Here is a 23181-nt window from a genome sequence, read left to right as displayed (position 1 = left end):
CAGAAAGACGTTCATTTTATTCTCTCTTTCCTCAGGTTGCACACCATCACGTTCACTGCAGAGCTAGGTGGCGCTGTTGCCTCACTGACAGCAGCTCAGTCTCTGTGGACGTTGTCCCGTCAGTTGTGTCCTTCGGGGTCGGTGAGTCTCTGCTGTCAGATACAGTGACTGAGTTTAGGACACATGACATGTTGTTGGTGTGAGACTCAGAGAGAGTTTGTGTTCGTGCAGGTGAATCAGAACGAGAGCAGCAGGTCGGTGCTTTGTCTGTGATGATGCTCGTGCGTCTGTGCTGACAGATGCAGGAAGCGACGATGCGTCCTGAGAAGAACGGATGTGGTAGTGAACCAGGGGGTTTGACGTGAGGGAAGTTTCACTGGGTCCTAGTGAGAGTCGAGTTCAGGACACCTCAGGTTGATCTGTCAGACTTTTTAAACATTTAAAAATGATAATACAACTTTAATGATGAAGCAGTTTTCAAAATCAACTTTAGAAAGTTCACCATGACACAGAAATGACTCGTTGTTGTTGTTTGAACTCAGTTCTGGGTGTGACAGGTGGTCAGTGCAGTACTTCCCAGTTTTTGAACTGTGGCTGTGATACTTGTGAAGTTGTTGACTTGTTCAAACATACATTAACATTTTGTCTATTTAAACATGAACTCACTTTCAGACGTGCACTGAACTCTGGAGATCCTCTGGACTTTTCCCGCGTTCCATTACACCTCAGAGCTCGGCCCTCGGAATGACGTCACACCATAATAACCAGAGTTCATAGTGTTCGCACGGGAACAATGTTTATGTCAGCCAGCGAGCCATTGTTAAAACCACTTCATAGAAACGTGTTACGAGGCATCTCGCTAGCTTTCACTACTGTTGATACACGGGTCAGCCATCTTGGATTTCGAAGTCACGGGTGGTGAGGGTCCTCCGACCTTCTGACTTTATGTTACAAACTGTTTCTTCTCATCGATGTTGTGAATGAAGTATTTATAGTGTTCAGTGACATCTGTTGTACTTGTGTCCGTCCTGGGAGAGGATCCCTCACATGTCTCTCTGAGGTTTCCAGGTTTTTATCCTTTTTTTAATTGTTTTTTTTTGGTAGTTTTACTTTTGTTGAGAGTCGAGGACAGAAGATGTCGCACCTCGTTAAAAGAGCTAAGAGACAAATTGTGATTTGGGAATATGGGCTCTACAAATAGAATCTGATTGATTGATTGAAATTCGACTCGGGGGTTGGAAGGTGTAAAGGAATGCTGCATTTCTCCACATGGGTTTACCTTATCTTCTCTTATTATCCTACCCTACCTTATCTTAAATGATCTCACCTTACCTTATTATCTCACCTTATCTTAAATTACCACCTTATTATCTTATCTTACCTTATTTTCACAATTTTTTTTACAATTTCAACCTGTGTTTCTTACACACACACACATATATATGAAAAGCTGCTTTGAGCCTTCATTTCTTTTATTTTTCACCAAATTTAGCTTTTGCAACAGTTCATTTATCTTTTATTCTTCTTGTATTTTTCATCATTTCAATCTTTATTCTGTTGTTTACCTCAAACTTTAAAACATTCGACTGTGTGTTGTGGATGAAATCAGTGCAACACATGACAGCAGTCATGTATTTTCTGCAGGTGTTAAATGAATGAGTCTCAGTGATGCTGCAGCTGCACACAGACCCAGAGGAGGAGGAGGAGGAGGAGGAGGAGAAGGAGGAGAAGGATGAGGATGGCACTAGGACCCGGGGCTTGCTCCTCCATGCAGCAGCAGCTGTGAGCAGCAGCAGCAGCAGAAATCTGCAGCTTCCAGAATGAACAGATCAAAATGATGCTGCCTGGAAAAAGGGATTAAACGTAAGCAATCTGTCGTCAGCTGCGGCAAATCCGCGCTGCTCCACTTCTCTGCGCAAATATCTGCTTTTTAATGACTAACGCAATTATCTGCTGCAGGTTTTCATTGTGTAGCTGCGAGCGTGCTAATGACAGATGCATCGTGCACACTTTCTCCGTAGCATCGGGACGTGAGTTGCAGCGGATGCAGACAGGGCCTCCTCCTCCTCTAATGCGATCTGTTGTTTTTGTTTCTCTCCATCTGCCGGGCTCGTCTGGGTCCACACAGATTCACCGCCGGGGGCTTGAGACAGGAGACATGCCGTCCATGAGCATCCGCTGCGCCGCCTGACCGACCATGATGAAGACCGAATCCACATCCAAGAGCACCGGCTCTGGCTCCACGCTCCGGAGCCCGTCCCCGCACAGGAACGCGTACGAGGCGGGGATGCAGGCCCTGAAGCCCGTCAAAGACAGCGCCTCGAACGGGGACCTGCAGGACGGCCCCCGGGGGCGCAGGTACGGCTCCAACGTGCACCGTATCAAGAACATGTTCCAGCAGATGCAGACCACGGTCCCGGTCGATGCCGAGGCGGAGGACGGCGGCAGGAGCGCGGACAAATCGGTGCGTCTCTCCCTCCCCAGAGCCGGGAGCCTGAACGAGAACGTGGACCACAGCGCGCTCCTGAAGCTCGGGTCCACCGTGTCCGAGCGCGTCAACAAGTTCGACCCCAAACCGGAGAATGGGCACCAGCGGGCCTCGTCCCCGAGCTACTCCAAGCTGCAGGAGACCCGCCGCATCTTCGAGCAGCAGCAGCAGGAGAAGCTGGCCACCACCCGGGTCCTGCTGAAGACCGACAAGGCCTCGAGCTTCCAGGACGGCAGGTTGGACGTGATGGCTCGTTTCAACGGCAGCACCGAGTCCCTGGACAGCCTGGACACCAGCGAGGCCGTGTCCCCCACCGTCAGCCAGCTCAGTGCCGTGTTCGAACGGGCAGCCGAGCTCCGGAACAACCTCCACCGCCTCTCCTCCACCCCACCGCTGCCCTCCCGAGGGGTCAGCGCCAAGGTGGGTGTGCTGAACTCCAAAATAATCACGAAGAGAGTCAGTGCCTTTGCAGCAGGCGGCCAGGACGAGGACGTGGGCTATCAGAGGGACCAAGAGGGGCCTCCGAGGGGCCCCAGGGGGAGGCTGACTCCCCCGTCTGAGGGCATCAATGGGGGCCAGGGTGTTGGTCGAAGCTCCCCAACTTCTGAGCGTCCCCTGGGTGAGGAGAGAGGACAGGCGGTTTCAGACGCAGGTGCTGAGGTCAAACCCTCGCAGTCCTCCGGCACAACACTGCAGGGAGACATCCGCATCTCTGTGGAGAACGGAGAAGACCTGAAGGGAGGTGAGGCGAGGGAGAAGGATGCTGAGGAGGAGGAGGAGGACAGGACACTGAGGGACGACCGGTCGGGCCTGGACTCTTTGGATATCAGCACCTACAGCGCGGTGGGGGAGGACGGGGAAGTGGACGAGGAGGAGGAAGAGGAGGAGGAAGACGACAGCTACGAGCCAGAGTCCAGCTGTGTGGAGATTACTGGGCTGCCTGAGGAGGAGAGCCCCCCCACGACCAGGAAGATCCGCTTCAGCACAGATCCCATCAAGGTGAGGACACATGATCTGCAAACACACCAAGTTAACAGTTCTGATTCCAGGTGTGAAGATGTCAGGAGGTGAGACTACACCCCCTGAGGCCGAGGAGCTGAACCCTGGTTGTCTTTCCTTTCTCCTCCTCCTTTGTTTTGATGATTGAACTTGACCTCAAAGTTCATCCAGCGGGTTTCAGTCGCAGCCATCTCCGTCAGCTGTTTTAATGAACTCTCTCAGCCTCTGTCTGTGTCACAATGATGCTGACGTGTTTGATTTTTCACCCTGTTCCAACACAGGGGCTGTGCACATCACTAAAACACCCCCCCCCCATCCCCTCACCAGTCTCCCCCTGCTGCCAATGGATGGCCGTGCATTCCTGCTGTGCAGCTGACACGGCCCCTAAAGAGCTGCGATGTAGATACTTATCTAGAGCTGCTTCTGTAAATAATTGCCTGGTGGGGGTGCAGAGAGAGGAGGAGGAGGAGGAAGAGGAGGAGGAGGAGCAGCAAAAAAAAAAGGCCTCGGATAATTAGCCCTGTTTTAGAGGAGTGGATAGTGGATGAGGAGCTGAATGAGTAATGGAGTGTTTTTAGTGTGTGAGTGAGAGGAAGCGAGAAATCTCCTCTTGGACTAGTGAGATGGGATAGGAGGAGGAGAGGAGGAGGAGGAGGAGGAGAGGAGGAGGAGGAGGAGGTAGAGTTGATTTAAAGTGTCTCTGTGTGTCTGTGGGTGGTGTAATGATCCGGAGTGGAGCATCGGATCCTCTGCAGCTCAGACTCACTGCTCCGCTCCGCCTCAAGGTCTGAGGCAGCTGAAGTGGGCCCTGATACTGAACATCTCACACACACACACACACACACACACACACACACACACACACACACACACATTCCCTCACACAGAAACCATTCCTGTGACAAAGGGCTCCTGTCCTGTATCACGTCCAGTCAAGTTGAAAGTTGCTGCTGCTCTCCTCTCTTGGCTGCACATTGGCCCGGCAGCGTCTTCACACACCAGAGCCTGAAATGTAAATATGAGCTCAGAGTCTGTCCTTCAGAAGTTCCACCGTTCACATTCCTAACCTGTGTCAGGGGCCGCGTACTTCAGCCGACGAAGTCTCCGCAACACACGTCGGCTTCATAGATCGCGTCGCCCGAACCGCAATGATACAGTCTGCTTTTCGGTTTGTCCTGCCCCTGCAGCCGTCGCCTAGCAACAGAGCTACAGACGAGAAAGTTCTTGATTGGTTGATTTAAAAAAACAAAAAAACAAACGCTGGAAAGATGTTTTTTCGAATGTGTGTTGTTGTTGAGTACTTGCATTTATTCGTCACTGAAGCGCAATGCATCATGGGATATGTTGGGCCTGGGGGAAGCCTTAGTTGTCCGACGAAGGACGCGGCTCCTGAACTGGAATTGAAACAAAGCTATTGATGAGCGTTGCCGTGGCAACAATACCAAAAATCGGGCTCTCTGACCAAAATGTGTCAGAATCAGAGCGTCCGTCCAGAGTTATCATCGTAGGCTGTAAACAAAGATGGACGACATGACTGCTCCCAGAAAGTTTTAGCCCATTCTCTGCTCTTTGTAGGCGACAGGGGGAGTAGCTGGAAATTGTCCAGGAAGAGGCAGAGGTCAGCATGTCCTGGGCACGAGCATGAGCGCCCCCTGTTGCCGATTTCAAAGTGTGGCTTGCTCTGAGACACTTTGTTTCCCATTGACGAAGCTATGGTTGTGTAGTGAAAGGCGTTTTGGTCACAGTGCTGCAAGAAATGTCGCAACTGAGCAGCTAAGAGAGGAAGAGGAGCGGTTACTGGACAATATGAATAAAGACGTAAACGATGAGAAAATGTTTTTTAATGAGGAAGATAATTCATTTAACGTGTTTGTCGAGGCATCAATGATGCACGAGAAACTCTGGCTGTAAACATATCTCCACCAGGAAGGGAAGGAAGTGACAAAAGCTTTACGAATACATTATTTTATACTTCAATTTAAAAAATAGGAAATGCAGCTTTAAGGCAAATGAGAAATGAAACACTCAAATTCTTGTGTTGAGCTCTTTTATCCACACAATGATCTAAACCCCCCCCCCCCATGCTGAAAATCCCATAAATCCCATATTACTCTCTCCGGAGCTTTGGTGTCTCCGTCATTGAAAGTTTAAAGCAGAAGAAAATGAGAAAACAGACTTTTCGTCCTCATGAGATCGAGGATGGAGCAGGAGGAAGCATTTATTTCTGCTGCGATATAGAGAAGTCAAATCTCAGGCTTGGATTTAAAAAAGCAGAACTTGTTTGTGACCCTGCAGCCGTCACCAGAGAACAACCTCCCGCTGCGTCCTTTCACACTGTATCATTGAGGCCTTTGTTATGGAGATTGATGCAGGGGTGGGTGAGACTAAAAGCAAGAGGAGGGGGGGGGGGGTGAGGTCAAATGGGAGGGGCGATATTATGCAGCTCAAATGTCATGCGACTGTATAACGGCTCTGTCGCTCTGAAGTCACGGTGTCAGCTCCAAACAGGAAGTGGCCATTTATTTCAGTGCATATTTCCCCCTCAGCTCTGGGCCACAGCTACGTCTTGTTGTGGAGATGGCGGTTGGACGCATTGGGCACATGTCTGTCTCTGTGAACGCTCGTCTCTGTCTCTCCTCGTCGTCTCAAGCCGGCAAAAAATAGCAGCTCTGCTCCGGGTAGAGTTCACACTCGAGCCTTTGTTTGCTCCTCCTGACGCTCGTTCTCTCGCTCCCTTCTCGCTCTTTGTCACCAGTCTCCTACTGTTAGTAAAAATAGCAGCATTGTTATCGTCACAGACCCGCCTCGCCTCTCAGGGCTGCCTCCCCGTCGAACGCAGGAAGCCGTCTTATTTATTTTCTAGTTGTTTAGGCTTCCTTCTCTAATCACTCGGTGTGAGTGTATGGTTAAGTTCATGTTGTGGCATGTGGTGATTTTTTTAAATCATCGATTGTGCTGTGCTGGTTTTTGTCGTAAAAGATAAAATAGATAATCTCCTCTGGATTGACACTGTGTTCCCTCCAAACCAAAAATAATCTGATTTATTTTTCATGCACCTTAATCACCTCGCTCACTCAGTGCCTACTCTAACACTCCCCTCAATCAACACAACACAACACACACACACAGACACACACCTGGGTGTCTGCTGCCTACACACAGCAGTCCCTCCAGCCTGCTCAAAGAACACCTATGATTTTCTTTCACACTGTATCATTAACACAAACCATCACTCTTCTTATATCATAATAAAGTGAGGGTGTTGAAATCTCACAAACAGAGGGAGGAGGAATAGAGTTTATTTTAAAGGTTGCCATCACAAACTGTAAAACAAAGAATACCCATAATGCAACCTTTTGGCGGTTTGATGTGTGCCGCTCGGGTCAGCCGGTGAGCGATGGCCCCAGGGGAGTGGTAATGCATCACCATATGTCTGAGGTATCCTCAAACTGTCTATTACTTAGACTCGGAGGCGTCTCGTACAGTGCGCTGCTCGCAGCCAGGAGGGGCGGCAGAGCAGATGGATTATCAGCAAGGTCACTCTGTCCCACTTCTCAGCCCTGCAGTGTCGGTGGTGGTGGTGGTGGGCTGCAAGCATTTTAGCGTGATGCGCCCACGTTGGCTCAGTTTACTGCGACAAGCCACGTTATGCAACGTCTCACTCATGATGTCTGAGTGCTCGTCTCATCTTATCCAACCTGCCCTCGTCTTGATGAGCTTTTAAAGAACAACAGACGCTGGTTGCACTGATCTGTGAGGCTGCACCTGCACTGAAGCCTTCAAGTTTCGAAGACCATACATCTTCTTTGCCTAAGATAATACTGTCTGACCTCCGCATCTGCTCTAAACTTAAACAAATTCTGGAGGTAGCGGCGGTAACTATTTATGAAATATACATATATAGAAAAAAACTGTAGTCTAATACAAATAAAGAATAATGTAAGGAATACTAGTATATCTAGATAAATATTCATACAGTGATGTGTGCAGTATAGTCATGTAGTTGTAAAGTCTCTGTATCATCCACATACAATTGAGTCGTCTGTTGTTGACCTTATTCTCTTGCTGTCATGTCTCTCCCCGGAGTAAGCTCTAAGCCTAAATACGACTGCTGACCAAACACTGGCCTGCCAAAATGGATGAACTCTGCTGCCATGCAACCATTACGATGACAAGCCCACTTTATCCATTTTTTTGGCTGGGGGAGAGTGGCCCAGTGCGGTGGCGTCCACGAGGGGCCTCATCCTTATTTTCTGTCTGCGTGTCGTACATCTGGGATCTGGATTAACCCCCAGTTTGAGGAGGATTTAGAAGCAATTACCTGCCACTTCTGGACATGTTTGACCTGTGGTCGATTGGGAAAGCAATTAATGGAGGTGTCATTGGGCCGTTCAGAGGAGAAGTGCTTCTTTTGGTTTTAATATGTCTAACTAAACAGCAGGAGCAGCCATTTCACAGCGCTACCGTCATGCTCGGTAATCACCTTAATTCACTGCAGCGTTTTAAAGCAGAAGTGGAGACCGGCTGAAACAATTGGAAGAATGGAAAGGGTAATAAAAGTTGTGGAAAGTTGGGTGTTGTGGGGAGACTGAGCGGAAAGGTGCTATTTTTGTTGTGAAAAACCAATGGCACCACCCCCACACATCCTATTGGCTGAATCCAAAATTAGATCTGCCTTCAGAGAATGAAAAGCAAAAGAAACATGGCGGTTGACATGCTGTTGTGGACAGTGGGGTGCGGTGTGGCTGGGGGGGGGGCACCGTCCTGTTAGTTTAACCACCACGGTGTTACATCACAGTGTAGCCAGAGGTCCATCAAGATGCAGCCACGCTGCAGGAGAGCCAAGGCCTCCGCTGCAGCTCTATCATTTAGTCATCGCCTCTGTCACGGCAGCTGCATTGTAAAGTGTTAGCTGTCACATAATGGTTTTCTATTATACACGTTACTGTCCCGAGCGGGCGTCGTTATAGATGCAAACACAGTCTGTTAGCTGGCGAGAGGCTCCAGAGCTCCTAGCTGAGCTTTTGTAGGACATCCCAGGCTGCTGGTAACAGAGGGAGGGAGGAAGGGAGTTTCCTGGCCATCTGTTAGCTCCTCTGACCTACTATCTGCCACAACTGGAACAGTGTCCGTCTCCACCCCCCCTCCTCCGCCACCCTGCCTTTAATCCCAGTGTTTGTCTTCCAAAGATAGCCACCTCTCTGTCCGAGGAGTTCTTCCACTACGCTGCTGCTAAATGTGAGGAAAAATGTTGGATCATGCTGGGATCCAATTAGTCTGTCTGCCCCAGAGTGGGGTCATTGTCGACGTCAGGGAGTGAAAGTGTCCGTGAGGCCGAGAGAGCAGCCAGGCCTTCAGCAAGGCACCGGCCCTCGAACTCGCTCAGGGCTGCGGGTCACAGCGCACGTCCTGAATGTTTTTCCAGTGCCACGTTAAACGCAGCAGAGCCTCGTCGTCTGATCCTCTGCAGCGTCGTGGCTGTGAAATGAGGGCACGCCGATCCACCAGCTGTGGCCCCTTGATCTTTAAACTCAAGGAGTGAAGCGGTGCACTGTGGCCACGCAGGCCTGGCGTGCGCTGTTATGCTCTTTTACTTAGGATGCAAACAGTGTAGTTTGTGCGTCTGTAATCCACATTCTGCTAATCCCTCTAAATACAAAGGTAACCTAAATCAAAAGCCATTAGACGTCCGTGCTGCTGCCACGCTGTCTGTTATCGGCAGCAGGGTTAGGTCCAAATTTGATGCCAGAAACTGTGATTTAAATCATATCTGTGGGGCTGTATTCTCAAATAATTCTTATTTTCATCATGGATTAATACGTCGATATTCAGTTTACTATGAAATTAATCCACATTGGAGAAGCTTGAAACCGTAATTTGATAATTTAGCATTTTAAATGCGGGTCTAGAAAATGACGCCAATTCTGCCCATCGCGAGCAGGTGAAGACCTCGTCACCACTTGTGTGATGATGAGACAGTGATTTGGTGAAAACTGTATCTTGACCTCTGTTCCTGTGGGTGATGAAGGCTTTCAAAGTAGAAGCTTGTACAGTGTTCGATGATGCATGAAAATACAACCACACTGAACGGATGGAGAGTGGAGGGGCTGGTTTCATTTCAGAGCCGCTGTCAAGAACTGACAGGGTCTTTACTGTGCGGTTGCCAGGGAGACGAGGATGAGTCGCACCGAAGCTACGAGATGCGAGCGTTTGTAACGCAGATGGAAAAACTGAACAGCTGAGGGAGCAGCCAGAGAGGGACGGAGCAAAGTAAACAAAGAGAGAAAATAAAAGTGTTCAAATGCGGCAGCGGAAGAAAACAAAGGGATGAGAGAAGTGTTGAAGTTAAATAAAGTAAAGAAAGAATGTGTGAAAGAAGAGGAAGAAGGTCCGGCTCTGAATCAGTGAGGCTAGTGGACCGTGCAAGGTGGTGCATGCATAATCACCTCGGAAGAAGTGAGGGCTTTTAAACATTCAGCTGTGTGTGTGTGTGTGTGTGTGTGTGTGTGTGTGTGTGTGTGTCTGTCTGTGTGTGTGTGTGTGCAGCTGCAGAAGGCCTCCATTAGCATGCTGGAGGTGGTTATGTAAACTGTCATGCTGTTAGACCGGAGTGAATGTGGGAAGCCTGGCCCTGGAAACAGAGGCCTCTCACTCTCTCTCTCTCTCTTCATGTGAGCAACTTCAGTGGCTGTGATTGATTTTTTTCGCCACAGTGTTTTCGGTGCACATTACCGCTGTGAAATGATACGGCTCCGAGGCCTCGAGGAAACCGCGGCCGCCTCGGTTGAGCTGGTCGATGAATTTCAATTGAATTATGTCTGTATTAACAGCGGTGGTAAGTTATTATCAGTTCTTCAGGGAAGAACCAGTGACAGTTTTGGAGTTTGATCTGGGAAATATTCTTTCACTTTCTTTGTTAGATATTAAGGGGGTTTCCATTTTTTCATTTGGATTTCTGAGAAAATAGTTCATGGATGTTAACGATAATGATCAGGCACATTCAGGGGACTGATATTTAAGTGTGTGTGTGTGTGTATGTGTGTGTGTGTGTGTGAATTTGGTGCAGAAATGTGATTTCATAAAGGGACTGTTGGGCGTTGACAGAGGTTTTTTAAAAATGATTATAAACAAGACTCACTTGAGAAGCTGTTTTGTGTCAAATTGTTGCTGCAGCTAAATGATAACAAACTCATTTAAAAGTCTGCCACTGGATTTCCAATCTAACAAGTTTCTATTAACTTAAGCAGAGACAGATGTCAGGATTTAAATGTGAACATTCATGCAATAACAAGATTAATATGCAATCTTCCACATTTTCTGTGTAAATACGTGTTTCCCTCTCACCCGTTGGAACACACGAGTGGTTCAACGTTTACCACGCTCCCCGCAGTGCACAGGAAGTCGTGCATTTTCAGTAGCAGTTGCTATATTTGGAAACAACCCAAGAAGAACCGGGTAGTAGAACAAAGCAGTGATAAGTCAGCATGGCTGCAAAGAAAAGAGAGGGGCCCGTACGGAAACGCAAATTTCATTTTATCACGGGCTTAACAAGGATTCGACCTTTGGTGGTGACTTCTCTGCAGTGTTAAAACAAAGCACTGAGTTGGAAGGTTATCAATATAAGGAAGAGTTGGACATTATCTGTTTTCTTGCCAAGAATTAAATGACTCATTGATGCTATGTGCTAAGCTAACTGTCGTCTGGCTTGACTTGAGCCTTTTATGAGACGTGAACTTTGGAAAATGTCAAGAAACTTGGGTCCGGACATTGAATCTAGCAGGAGGCCTCACTCGGGGAAATGTCCAGACTACAGTGCATGTCTGAAAGCAGCTTTACATCGACAGATACGAGTCTCTGCATCTAATTCAAGCAAATAAGCGCAAGTGTCCAACTGTTCCTGACAGAACAAACACCCACTTTTTTCCAGGAAATCCCCAAATCTATGTTCAGGTAAAGGTAGACTGTATATAAAGAATAATTAAGAATCAATACCTTGTCTGACCGAGTGTTTCTGTCTCCTCCTGCAGGTGTTTGCCACCTACCCCAACGAGGATTATGACCGGCGAAACGAAGACGTGGATCCCATGGCGGCATCTGCCGAGTACGAGCTGGAGAAGAGGGTGGAGAGGCTGGACCTGTTCCCCGCAGAGCTGGAGAAAGGTACCTAACATTATGGTTCACAGAAAAAGCGTAACTTAACTCCCCACTGAGAGTTTGAGGCATCATTTTTAAAACCAAAATAATCTGGTTCACTGAAAATGTAATTTAAAGTGGCCTTCAGTGTTCACACTCTGCCGTCTGTCAGCCCTCCTGTTTCCCACAGGGCAAAGACAGTGCAATGGTTTTACCTTCTCCCCAGTGAGCCACACCAACACCATCCCTCCAACATTATGGTGCATTAATATATTTATAGAAAACTATATTTAGAATTGTGTACAGGGCAGATTACACAGGATACCATATGTTAGATATAAAAAATATTTCTGCTGTGTGTACTGGCTTTGTTGATTCAGTCAAGTAAAAACAAAGTCGCTAGTTAAGCCAAATTCAAATGCTTCTGCGTGGAATACGCACAGAACCCTGACCTGCACCTCCCCAAAAAACATAACTATGCATTGAGGTGATGACATCAAGAGCTGTGATTGGTCCACTTGTGGCATCGATAGATTTATACTCCGACAAAGGCAGTGAAGGAAAAGAATGTATGAAGTGAAAAACTGACTCTCATTACAGTGAGAAACAAATTTAACTTGAACTTAAACACCTTTCATTTTGTTCTCCTCTGTGGTAAAGCGCTGCTCCTTTGAACTGATGGTGCAGGGAGCAAAATACCAAATCTTTCAGTCCACAGCCACAGATTATTACCAAACATGAAAATCTCAACGGTGATGACACTCACGTGAAGTCACTGCCTCAGACTTCTACTGTATAGTTTAACCCCAAACCTGTAAAAACGTGGATAACCCTGCGGTAACGGCAGGGCTGACGTTCCTCGCTCTCTTTCAGATGGCGATGGCCTGGGCATCAGTATCATCGGGATGGGTGCAGGAGCTGACATGGGCCTGGAGAAGCTGGGCATCTTCGTCAAGACGGTCACAGACGGAGGAGCAGCACAAAGGGATGGCAGGTAATAATGATAATAATAATAATGATAATAATAATAATAATGATAGAAAGAAATGCAGCTCAAAGTGCTTTAGACAAAATATAGATGAAAACTTGTTAAAATGTAATTCATGCCAGAGAACAGATTATAAGTTAAAAACATGTTAAATTATATTTAAAAGGAAATAAAAAAAGTAAAGAAACAAAAGAAAGAAAGTTCGAAGTTTTCTTTTAAAGACGTTAACTGAACGTAGTTTGCAAAAGCTGCATTTCAGTTTGTTAGATTCACTTTCCTGTGAAGAAACCCCGTAAAAATGAAATGCCCTCGCTCAAACTTTGCGTGCAGCCTTTGCGTTGCACACACATGTGAACACGAGGTGAGCTATTTCCAGGAGTGGACGCTTCATGGTCTCGTTTTTGTTCTCGCCAACTTCAACCGCGTCTCGCTGCCGTGCACGAGGACTTATAAATGGAGCTCGGTTTGTGTGGGCGTCGGTATAAAGAGGTTTCACTCAGTGGAACAACAGTTGAACTGTAAAATCCTACATTTCTCCCTCGGCGCTGTCCTGCAGGATCCAGGTGAACGATCTGATCGTGGAGGTGGACGGGACCAGTTTGGTTGGAGTCACCCAGACTTTTGCCGCCAATGTACTCAGGAACACCTCAGGAACCGTCAAGTAAGAGCTCCTCCCACCAGTCATGCTCTTGTTGCAACAACACTGACTCACTTTTAAAGAAATTGAAGCAAATGCTAGCAAGCTAACGCGCCAAAGCCAAATGGTGAACATGGTAGATAACTGTTAGCTTTGTCTTTGTTAGCATGTTGGCCCTGCTAGCTCTTAGCAGCAATTTTTTTTTTTACACTTAACCTTTGCAGTGGCCTTGGTCTGTTAAAGGGATAGTTCACCCAAAAATGAAACCCATACACACACTGGACTTGTCGTCACAGTGGTGAGTAGGTAATAAGTGAATTTTCCTTTTTTGGTGAACTATTCCTTTTAAAGCCTTTGGCTGTGACTACAAGGTCATTTAGTTCCACTGCCACAGTGACACACAGCATTCTTGCTCAAAGAGGTGGTTTCCTCCTGATGTAAGAGTCAGTCTGCACACGGGGGACTGACCTCGACCACATCCTGCTCATTCAGACTGTAGATGTGTATCTCGCGTCTCACAGGGTCATGGCTGCCCGTCAGTAATGAAAAGCTCCTTTTGGACACATTCAGATGATAAGGCCTGAAGATTCCACAGAAAAATATCAGGCCAGCCGGCATCAGAGGTATTGATTTGAAATGCCAGAAGTCTATTTATAGCCTCTTTGGCGTTTTGGGTGGAGCGGTCTGTTCCCTTTGTGCCGCTTTTGTCAGTGAAGCTCATTCATAATTCAGGGTTCGGTGGTCAGCGCTGTAATTATTAGTGTTGTGTGACTTTCGAAGATCTGAGGCCTCCATAGATGGCTCATCCATTATGGATCCGCTGCAGTGGTGGTGAAAGGTACCACAGGGCTCCGGCCTATTTAAAAAAATAAAAATAAAAATAAAAAACCGTCAGGGAGACACACAGACAGAAACAGGAAGTGTATTTGTCATTTAATTACCCGTTAGTGCAGCAGAAATTGAAAGGCTGCAGCTTAATAACCGTCTTCATCGTGAGTCACTGCACTTTTCCCTGCTTCACCGTCTATATATGTGATAAACATTCATGAACCTCAATCAGGAAGCTTGCAAGCCTCTGTAATGAACTGTACGATGAGCTGAACCAGAGTCGGGTTTGATCCTAATCGCAGACGAGGCCGACGACACACAGACTGCCTTTGTTTACCTCTGAACAGGAAGAAGCTCTGAGCAGAATATTATATATGAAAAACAGTGGTCGTCATGTATTATTCATCATGCACACGCAGCGTTATACCATGTCAGATGTAGGACGTGGCCCTTTCGAACATGATTGGGTTAAGTGGCTCATCGGGGATGTTGTTTTTAATGGTGATTTTCCCGAAACCCAGGTTTGTGATCGGGCGAGAGAAGCCGGGCGAGCAGAGCGAAGTGGCCCAGCTCATCCAGCAGACCCTGGAGCAGGAGCGCTGGCAGAGGGAGATGATGGAGCAGCGCTACAACCAGTACATGGACGAGCAGGAGGTCAGTCAGACATTCTGGGGGGGGGGGGGGAATGCAAACTCCCTCGAATCGGTGGTGGTGCAGCAGTGTGCACATGTGCACGGTGCAGGAGTGAGTGTGCAGTGCTTACTAATACATTTTCTTACGTCCCCTCCCCCACCACTTGCATGCATACACATATATTCATGAATTAATTTCTCAAAGAAGATTCTCGAGATTTTAACGTCATAGTTGGACAACAAACTTTTTTTGAAACACTTTTAGAAAATAAGACAAAGTATGTGATTAGCCTGAATGTTTTTACAGCTCAGATGTTTTCTTATCAATATTAAATCCAGTGATGTGAATGAATGATCAACGCTCAGTGTAAGAACAGGAAACACTTCTACTTGACAACAGAACGAAAAGAAATCGCTGAATAGTCTTAAAGTTTACGTAACATTTTCAGCCTGTTCAAGCACAAAATCATTCGTTGGCCGCACGTGTCCTTGGTTCCCCTTCGGGATTATGAAATGTTACTCTGCGCCATTGTGAACAGAAGCGCCTCGGTCTGGTGTGGCAGCATAGAGTGTGTGATTTTGGCGCCAAGCCACGCCGTTGTCCGTCCAGCATGTAGTATCAGTCTGATTAAAACATAAGCTGAGCTCCAAAATGGGGACAAATCAGGATGACTCAAATTTAGTGACGCAGGAGGACGTTCGCTTTGTTAATCGTTGTGTCTCAGATTTAATTTTACTGAAACTGAACTCGAGTGCAGAAAACTACCGGTAGTTTTATTATGATGATTGAGAGGAAGTTTCCCCATCCATGAAGGGGGGGCTGGTGGGTGGTTCTTGAAAAGCAGTCAGTTGTTTAATGGAAAGAACAGTCTGCTCTTTTGAGTTTGGCACCATCTAGTGTCCTTATACTGCTATGTTATTACACAGCAATCCAAATTACACAGACCTCTTTGGCTGATCCGTCCACACGTCACGTCCCACTTGCACGACGTTAGTTATGAGATGGTGGAGATCAGCTCTGTAACCTTCCTCCCTGCAGGGTGCAGAATATGGCACAGATGAAGAAGAGGATGAGGATGAGGAGGTCAGTCCGCCGTATCCCAGCGCCATCGAGGTGTTTGACTTGGCAGAGAACGAGGACATGTCGCCCCTGGAGACGGATCCTGAGAAACTGGCCCATAAATACAAAGAGGTGAGCAGACGTCTCCTCATTCAACTGGAACATGTCTCGTCTAATCACAGCTCGTTTCCTCTCGTGTACATTAAATTAACACATGTATTTAAAATTGTCGTCTCTCCGCTGTAAAGCTCCAAATAAAGCATGCTGTGACGCAGGCTGAGATCCAGCAGCTGAAAAGAAAGGTAAGGTGTTAAATGTTGTTATTTATTACTTATCTTACACTAGATAACATGTTATACTAGTCCTACAGGATTATTCTAAAGCTCAGAGGTTGTGTGTCTGTTCACCGTCTTTCCAGCTGCACCACGCGGAGCAGGACAAGCAGCGCTGGCGGATGGATAAGGCTCAGCTGGAACAGACGCTGCAGGAGAACAAGGAGCGCATGGAGAAGCTGGAGGGCTACTGGATGGAGGCTCAGAGCCTGTGCCAGGCGGTGGACGAGCACCTGAAGGAGACGCAGACCCAGTACCAGGCCCTGGAGCGCAAGTACAGCAAAGCCAAACGGCTGATCAAGGAATATCAGCAGAAGTAAGAAGCTGGAATTACAGAATTATGTGACATGTGTATTAAATTTGAGTTAAGCTAATCTGTCATGTTCTGCCGTCATCAGGGAGATTGAGTACCTGAAGAAGGAGACCCAGCGTTGTGCACAAGTTGGGGCTGAGGCCTCCCTTCTGAAAGAGGAGTCAGGACAGCTTCAAGAACAGGTACTGCAGGTAACATAGGCTGCCTCACTAGTGCTCGTAGCTTTCACTCTCAGATATAGTCAACGGGCAGCTGTGTGAATAATAACTACGAGCAAACGGAAAGTCAAAAATAGAGAGAGAGAGTGAGATATAAAATGAGAAGCTGCGACGTGCTTTTCAGAACGTTTCTTCTATATATAAATGTGCACGTCTTAAATTCGTTTGCTAGAATTCAGCTTTTTTTCAGCTCTTGTGAGAACAGTCTGACAAGACTCAGTTAGACTTGTGACATTTCTACAAGCGTTAGAATTAGTTTTTAGCGACAACCACAAAACCCCAAGAGGAACATATTTACTCAGTCTGGGTTGTTATTAAAACCCTGACGAGACTCACACATTGTGTTCAAAGTGTTGTTTCATCAAAGATCCACATACAAATACTGAGTTTACAGCTCAAAAAAAAAAAAACCCTACCTGAAGTGCAGTTGCTCATTAAACGTGTCTTCTGTAGGTGGCGGACCTGGAGTGCCGGGTGGAGGAGCTGAAATCGGAACCTTTATAAGCCTTTTTTTCTCCGTCGTGTGTCTCAGAAAGCAGAAACTTCACCAGATGAAGTAGACGATTGTGTTGTAGTACTTGCAATGAACCGCAGGGTATTTCTTCTCTCCGACCTGAGCTTGGTGTCCGGTCACATACTGTACATGTGTCCCCCCCCCACCCTGCCCAGGCTTTGTATTTCAGTCATTTCAACCCTTCGGAATCATTGTTTTTCTGTTAACATTAATGGGAACGTGAAGAACGGATCTTATCATCAACGAATACAGACTCTGTTGAGCTCTAGATGTAATGTTCCTTTTTTTATAAGTTCAGTATTTAATCCCTTAATTTGTTGTTTTGTGACAGACCATGCTGTTGCTTTTTAATTGCCAAAAAAAAAAAAAAACCTCCTTTCTTTTGACTAGTTTCGTGACCTCTTTATTTTCTGAGTTTGTACAGATGTGATACTGTGTGGTTTAACAATCAATTTGGTTTGTAAAAATTTTTATTATGTGTATAACATTTAACATAATATAAACTAATGAGATTGAGGATTGTTGTATATTTTATGTGACGAAGACGTGTAAATTGGACGGAGATTGCACTGAAGAAGACATCACACCGGGTGCTTCACTGGAACGGAGGAATTAAACGGGAATGAGACGTTTTTTTTTTGTTTTTGTTTTGTTTTTTTGAAGTTGTACAAACGGTAACCCAACCTTCATAGGGGTCTTGTCACTTAACCTTGAAAACCACCTGCTGCCTACCTTTCAGAAGTGTTTGTGTATTTTTTACACATTAAGACTCAGTAACGAGCGACCGATCCTCCAGTTTCAACCCCTCGCTTCTTTGAAAATACAACAAAAAAAAAAAGGACCACAGAGACGAGCCTCCACTACTGCTGTGCCACAAATGAAAATGGATCTTTTTTTCCTCCCTTCTAAAAATGGATGTTGTCAAGGACTTGTGTAACTGGTATTAGTTAGGACTACTGATGTGAGAAACATTACTGGACCGGGGTGTTAAAGGAGCCGTTACCAGCAGCAAAGTTGCAGAATTAAACAAAAACAAACCAGCAGCTGCACTTGGCACCGCTGTGTGTAGCACATGGAAAACACTGCCAGGTTTCTACCTGTTTCAATTTACGCACAGTTTAAAATGAAACTCGAGTCAACTTGTCATATACCAGTATGTTTGTATAGTTCAGGTGAGACTGAAATATTTTACGTAATATTTATAATATAGTCCAGGTGGGAAATAAGAAAGCTAACAAGGACAAAAACTTTACAAAAGCAATGTTCAATAGACAACGTTATACTGTGTCATGTAAAACAAGTAGTAGATCTAAATGACGACAAAAACAAAGATTAACAAATTGAAAAAAAGGCATGGTTATGAGTATTTTCATAATATTAAGGCTTGTACAGTGCACATGCTTTGCATTGTATGTTTTGTGGAATAAATGGTCAACAGTAACGGTCAAGATGGTTTTTATTTCAAAGCAAGCTGACATTGTGAAACGAGCATTTGGTTTATGTGAATGTGCATCTCCCTTTACTTTATTCAGATTGACTTAATCAACAGAATAAATTGAATCGGAGAATCCTTTGTTTGTTTATGAATTTCTTTCTCTTTAAACAAACTCAAGCTTAAGTTTAAATCATATGTACAGGACATAAATAAAATATCTGCAACTCTTCAACATTAACTATGTGATGTGATTACATGTGCATCTTCTGATGGTGTCTCCTGAGGTGATAGTTTCTTGAAAAGCTCTTACCGCACTGGGTGCATTTGAACATTTTCTGTCCCATGTGGAGCATCTGATGAGCTTTCAGACTCTGCGGGCGGCTGAAGCTCTTGCAGCACTCGGGGCAGCTGTAGGGCCTCACGCCCGTGTGCTTCCTCTCGTGCCGCTTCAGGTCTCCCGACTGCCGGAAGCTCTCTCCGCAGTGGGTGCACAGGTACGGCTTCTCCCCGGTGTGGGTCCTGAGATGCACGTTGAGCTGCCCGGTGTACGAGAAGCTTTTGTCGCAGTGAGGGCATCTGTACGGCTTCTCGCCCGTGTGGATGCGCTGATGCTGCTTCAGACTGTAGTGGTTCGTGAAGCCCTTTCCACAGTCGGTGCAGAGGTACAGAACCTTCACCTGCTGAAAGCACGTGTGACACTTGAGAGCTTTGGCGCTGGCGCAGCTCTTCCTGCAGTGGGGGCACGTATGTTCCTTCTCCCCCTGCTCTTCCTCCAGCTGATCCATTAGGCTGTCCGACTCGCAGTGTGACAGAAACTCCACTGGGTGGTGCCGCTTGATGTGTTTGATGAGGTAGCTCTTCATCGTGAAGGAGAACTGGCAGAAGGAGCAGGAAAACGGCTCAGATGTGCAGTGATACTTCATACAAGTGTTGCTCTTCTGATGCTGTTTCAGTTTACTGGGCGTCACGAAGACTTTATCGCAGCGGTCACAGCGGTACGATTTTGCGTTTGCGTGCACCGTCTGCTCGTGTCTTCTCAGGAAGCCAGACTTGTTAAAGGTTGCCCCACACTGACCGCACTTGAGCTGTTTCAAAGCGCACTTATGGGCTTTGAGATCATCCGGGTTTCCATACGTTCGTTTACACTTGTTGCAGCTGAACCACTTGTACTTCACGTTCCTGGCGGCAGGTGCTTCTGGTTCAGTGCCGCTCTGCTCGGTCTGAGCGCAGGCGGTTGGCGGCTTCTTGCCGGCGTCTGCCCTACGTTTTGGAGCGATGAGCTTGGTTATGTCAGAAATCCTAGATCTCGCCGCGAGTCGCTGAGGCCTCTGAGAGGGCTGCTTCCGGGTGGATTCAACGGATTCAGCCACGGAGGGAGGTGGAATAAAATCAGCGTCATGGCTTTGATCATTATCGACATCATCCTGCATTTCCACTGTGGTATTTTCTGAGTGGAGCTCACTGATGTGCTGCTGGAGGGAATCCACCGAGGAGAACGTCAGTGAACACTCACCACAGCTAAAGGGCAACATGCTTTTTTCAACTGGAGCCTGACTTTTTGCTTCTTTCCTTTCATTTTGTTTCTGGTGAAGCCGCAGATGCCTGGTCAGGTCGTGGTACTGGCCGAAGCACTTCTGACACACGGTGCAGACGTACGGACGCAACATCTGATGTACAGTAGCCTTGTGCTTTCTCAGGGAGGCATCGTTCCTGAAGCTCTTTCCACAGTCTGAACAGTTGGACTGAGACGTTTCTGCCTCTGCTGCAGACATCCTCTCTGTTTCAGTTACATCCATAGCTTCTTCTAGATTCTCACTTACATTCATTTCCTTTGATTCATCAGTTACAGATGGATCTGCAGATTTAGAAAGTTCTGACCTCGTCCGTGTCAAGGTCTCTTCTTTCTCACCGTCTTGATTAGGAGCTTTTAGCACAGTCTGCTTACTGTGAACCAGCTGGTGTCTGATGAGTCCAGATGCCTGGCTGAAAGTTCGCCTGCACTGTGAGCAGCAGTAGGGGCGCTTGTTTGAGTGGACGCAAAGTTTGTGCCTCCTGAGGTGAGGCATTTGCTTGAAGATCTTCCCGCAGTCCTCACATGTTTTGGAGTCGACGGGATCGACAGATAACACCACCAGGGAGGCTACAGAGGGACTAGGGTCGGGGTCGGCAGTGGGATTTTCAGGGTCAGCATCCTCAGCGGCAGGTGTTGCACAGCCCCCTGCAGGCTGTGTGTGGAAGTATTCTGTGTGTCGATGGAAAAAGGCCTCTGTAGTGAAGGAAAGCTGACAATGGGGGCACAGGAAGATCTGAGATGTCGAAGTTGTATTATTCTCTACAATTAGGAAGAAGAGGAAAACGTTACTGTCACGCTTCATTTGACCACATATGAAAATAATATTGAAATCATGGTGATTGTGAAATGACAATAGTAACTAATTAATAGGAGAACAGCCAATAAAATCCAGGCTGACAACTTCTATATATATGTTTGTGACTAGTGAGTGATCGTACCTGCTGAATTTAACTTCATAAGCCACATCTGGGTCCAAGCTTCACTGAAGTGGGTGAGGAGCTTGTCGCTGGGCCACACCATGAGCTCGTCTCCAGGTTGTATGGTGCGACAGCAGTGAAACAGGATGCTGCCTTTGTAAGGAACTGCCAGCAGATTGGTTTCGTCTTTGTTACGAGCACAGTTGACGTACCTGTGTTTGAAGAAAGAAGCTTAGAAACATGGAACAACAGAAGATTAACTCCTGGTTACTTTAGCTGATCTAAAGCCACTGATATACTTGTGACTTGAGGATGTGTCAGTCCGGGATAATTTGGATTTGGATCTTTATATACACTGTGTGATTTGCATTAGCATTGTAGTTACCTCCAGTGTCCAGTGTTCCTTGGAGGCATTGGTTGTGTGTATGTCCTCAGAAATGAGGGTAATGTGTAAAACATCAGTGACATAACAACCATCACTTACCTCATCCAGTTTGAGTGTGATTCCCTGGCAGCATCAATGTAGTCAAACTCATGTTCTCCTTTGTAAATCTGCAGAAAAGGAAAACGAGACATTGTTATAAGAATGACACTAAACCACGATTAAAGACTCATTTTCACTTTGGCTTTTCTGAGCTCACCTCCCAAGCAAAGTCACTTTCCATGGCATTTTCACTTGTTGTCACTTCCCCCTCAAATGGTCCAAAGTGCATTCCTGGAGACACCGCCGGTCCATGATTCATGACCCCGACGCCTGCCCAGGGAATACTCGACCTGCCTATCATCAGCCCATAGGGCAGAGTGAGGAGGGCCCTCTGGGGGATGCCCACGCTCGTTGGAAAGTCAAGGATAAAAGACGGCCCGTTAGTGTCACTTTGGTCCTGGAAGAGAGGAAGACACTCCTCACAGTCTGCGAAAAATAAAGAAAACAGAGGAATAAAGTTAATGTTCTTTATACATTTCCATATTAAACCACTTATAAACAGAGTTGAAGTTGTATTCCTCCTGCAGGTCTGATCTACACTGCTGTGTATGATTGTTGGGTTAGATTTAGAGGTTAATTCTTCCACAGTAGAATCAACCAGTTAGTAAATCCAAGGCTTCACTTACATCTCTCTGGATCAATTTACAGACACAATGTTCGTAAAGATTATAAATGTTTGAGAGTTATCATTTGCTGCACTTTGTGTTAATCTGGATGAAGATCAGATCTACACTTTATGTAAGTCCAGTATCTTAAACTCACAAAAACCCTCATCAGCCTCTGAGGTTTCTTCTTTCCCCACAGTTTCCAGTAACTTCTGCACAGGTTCTTCTGCTGCATCTAAAACTGGAATCACAACAATAACAAGTACACATTTATCAAACACGTGTGTGAAACCACATCAGGTCATCAGGTGTTAAAAACAGAAATGAAAATGGAAACCTTGGGTGTTGTCATCAGGTGATAAACACTCCTCGATTTCAACCACCTCCTCGGTTGTCTCGACCCACTCCACCTCGTCGCTCCTGCCCGACATGAGTGCAGCCTCTGTGGGCTGATTACATGAAGATCTGTGGTTAAATGAAATCACACTGATACAAGGAACACGACAGGATGAGCAACAGCTAACGTTAGCATGGTGGCGCAGCTAGAAACCCACTAGCATCAACATGTAGCTAGTTAGCATCACAATACATTGGACATTCACCAGGCTAACCGCTCAGAATTAGCTTAGAGACATTATACAGCAGAATAACACGCAGTAGGAAGAGTTTCTACATTTATACAAGAACAAGTTTGCACCTACTTCTGCACAGAAGCTATATATCCCCGCTGCTACTTTGCTAACTAGCTTTGAAAACAGTGAAACATCTCAGTCAGGCTAAAACACCACAACCCGAGGACGCTCCCCCGGAAGTGAATACGTGTTCCTTTCAGCGTAAGGGTTCACATTTCCGTTTTTTTGTTTGTTTTTGTTTTCTCCCAAATAAAAGTGATGACGCAAGAATCGCTGGGCTGTTTATTCACGATCGCACTTTTACAACGAGTCAAAACAAAAACAATAGCGCAACAAAACAATAATTAATAAACATGATATAGGCTAAATTAAGCAGCAGTCACCTCTAACCGC

At 46.4% G+C, this 23181-nt stretch overlaps 2 protein-coding genes across 3 annotated transcripts; one reads left to right on the top strand and one right to left on the bottom strand.

The window, feature by feature from the left end:
- Positions 1-1723: 1723 nt before the first annotated feature.
- On the top strand, positions 1724-18583 carry ppp1r9bb (protein phosphatase 1, regulatory subunit 9Bb). The gene is made up of 11 exons (XM_069517014.1): positions 1724-1863; positions 2129-3487; positions 11515-11647; positions 12494-12614; positions 13165-13269; positions 14595-14727; positions 15745-15897; positions 16014-16067; positions 16184-16413; positions 16496-16592; positions 17082-18583. The coding sequence occupies exons 2-11, from the start codon at positions 2198-2200 to the stop codon at positions 17130-17132; spliced, it is 2367 nt and encodes a 788-aa protein (XP_069373115.1). The 5' UTR covers positions 1724-1863; positions 2129-2197; the 3' UTR covers positions 17133-18583.
- Positions 18581-22982, bottom strand: prdm9 (PR domain containing 9). 2 transcript variants are annotated; one of them, XM_020104757.2, is made up of 7 exons: positions 22858-22982; positions 22494-22621; positions 22314-22397; positions 21709-21977; positions 21552-21619; positions 21089-21279; positions 18581-20909 (listed from the first exon to the last, which is right to left on the bottom strand). In XM_020104757.2, exons 2-7 carry the CDS (start codon positions 22585-22587, stop codon positions 18829-18831), a joined length of 2787 nt encoding a protein of 928 aa, XP_019960316.2. In that variant the 5' UTR covers positions 22588-22621; positions 22858-22982; the 3' UTR covers positions 18581-18828. The 2 variants fall into 2 exon arrangements, with proteins under 2 accessions (XP_019960316.2, XP_019960315.2); XM_020104756.2 differs by having other exon boundaries at positions 22494-22605; positions 22858-22978.
- Between the last annotated feature and the right edge of the window lie 199 nt (positions 22983-23181).

This window comes from Paralichthys olivaceus, chromosome 21, assembly GCF_024713975.1.
Source record: "Paralichthys olivaceus isolate ysfri-2021 chromosome 21, ASM2471397v2, whole genome shotgun sequence".
NCBI lineage: Eukaryota > Metazoa > Chordata > Actinopteri > Pleuronectiformes > Paralichthyidae > Paralichthys > Paralichthys olivaceus.
The sequence above is the reverse complement of the archived record's forward strand: the minus strand, read 5'-3'. Positions and strand labels throughout refer to the sequence as shown.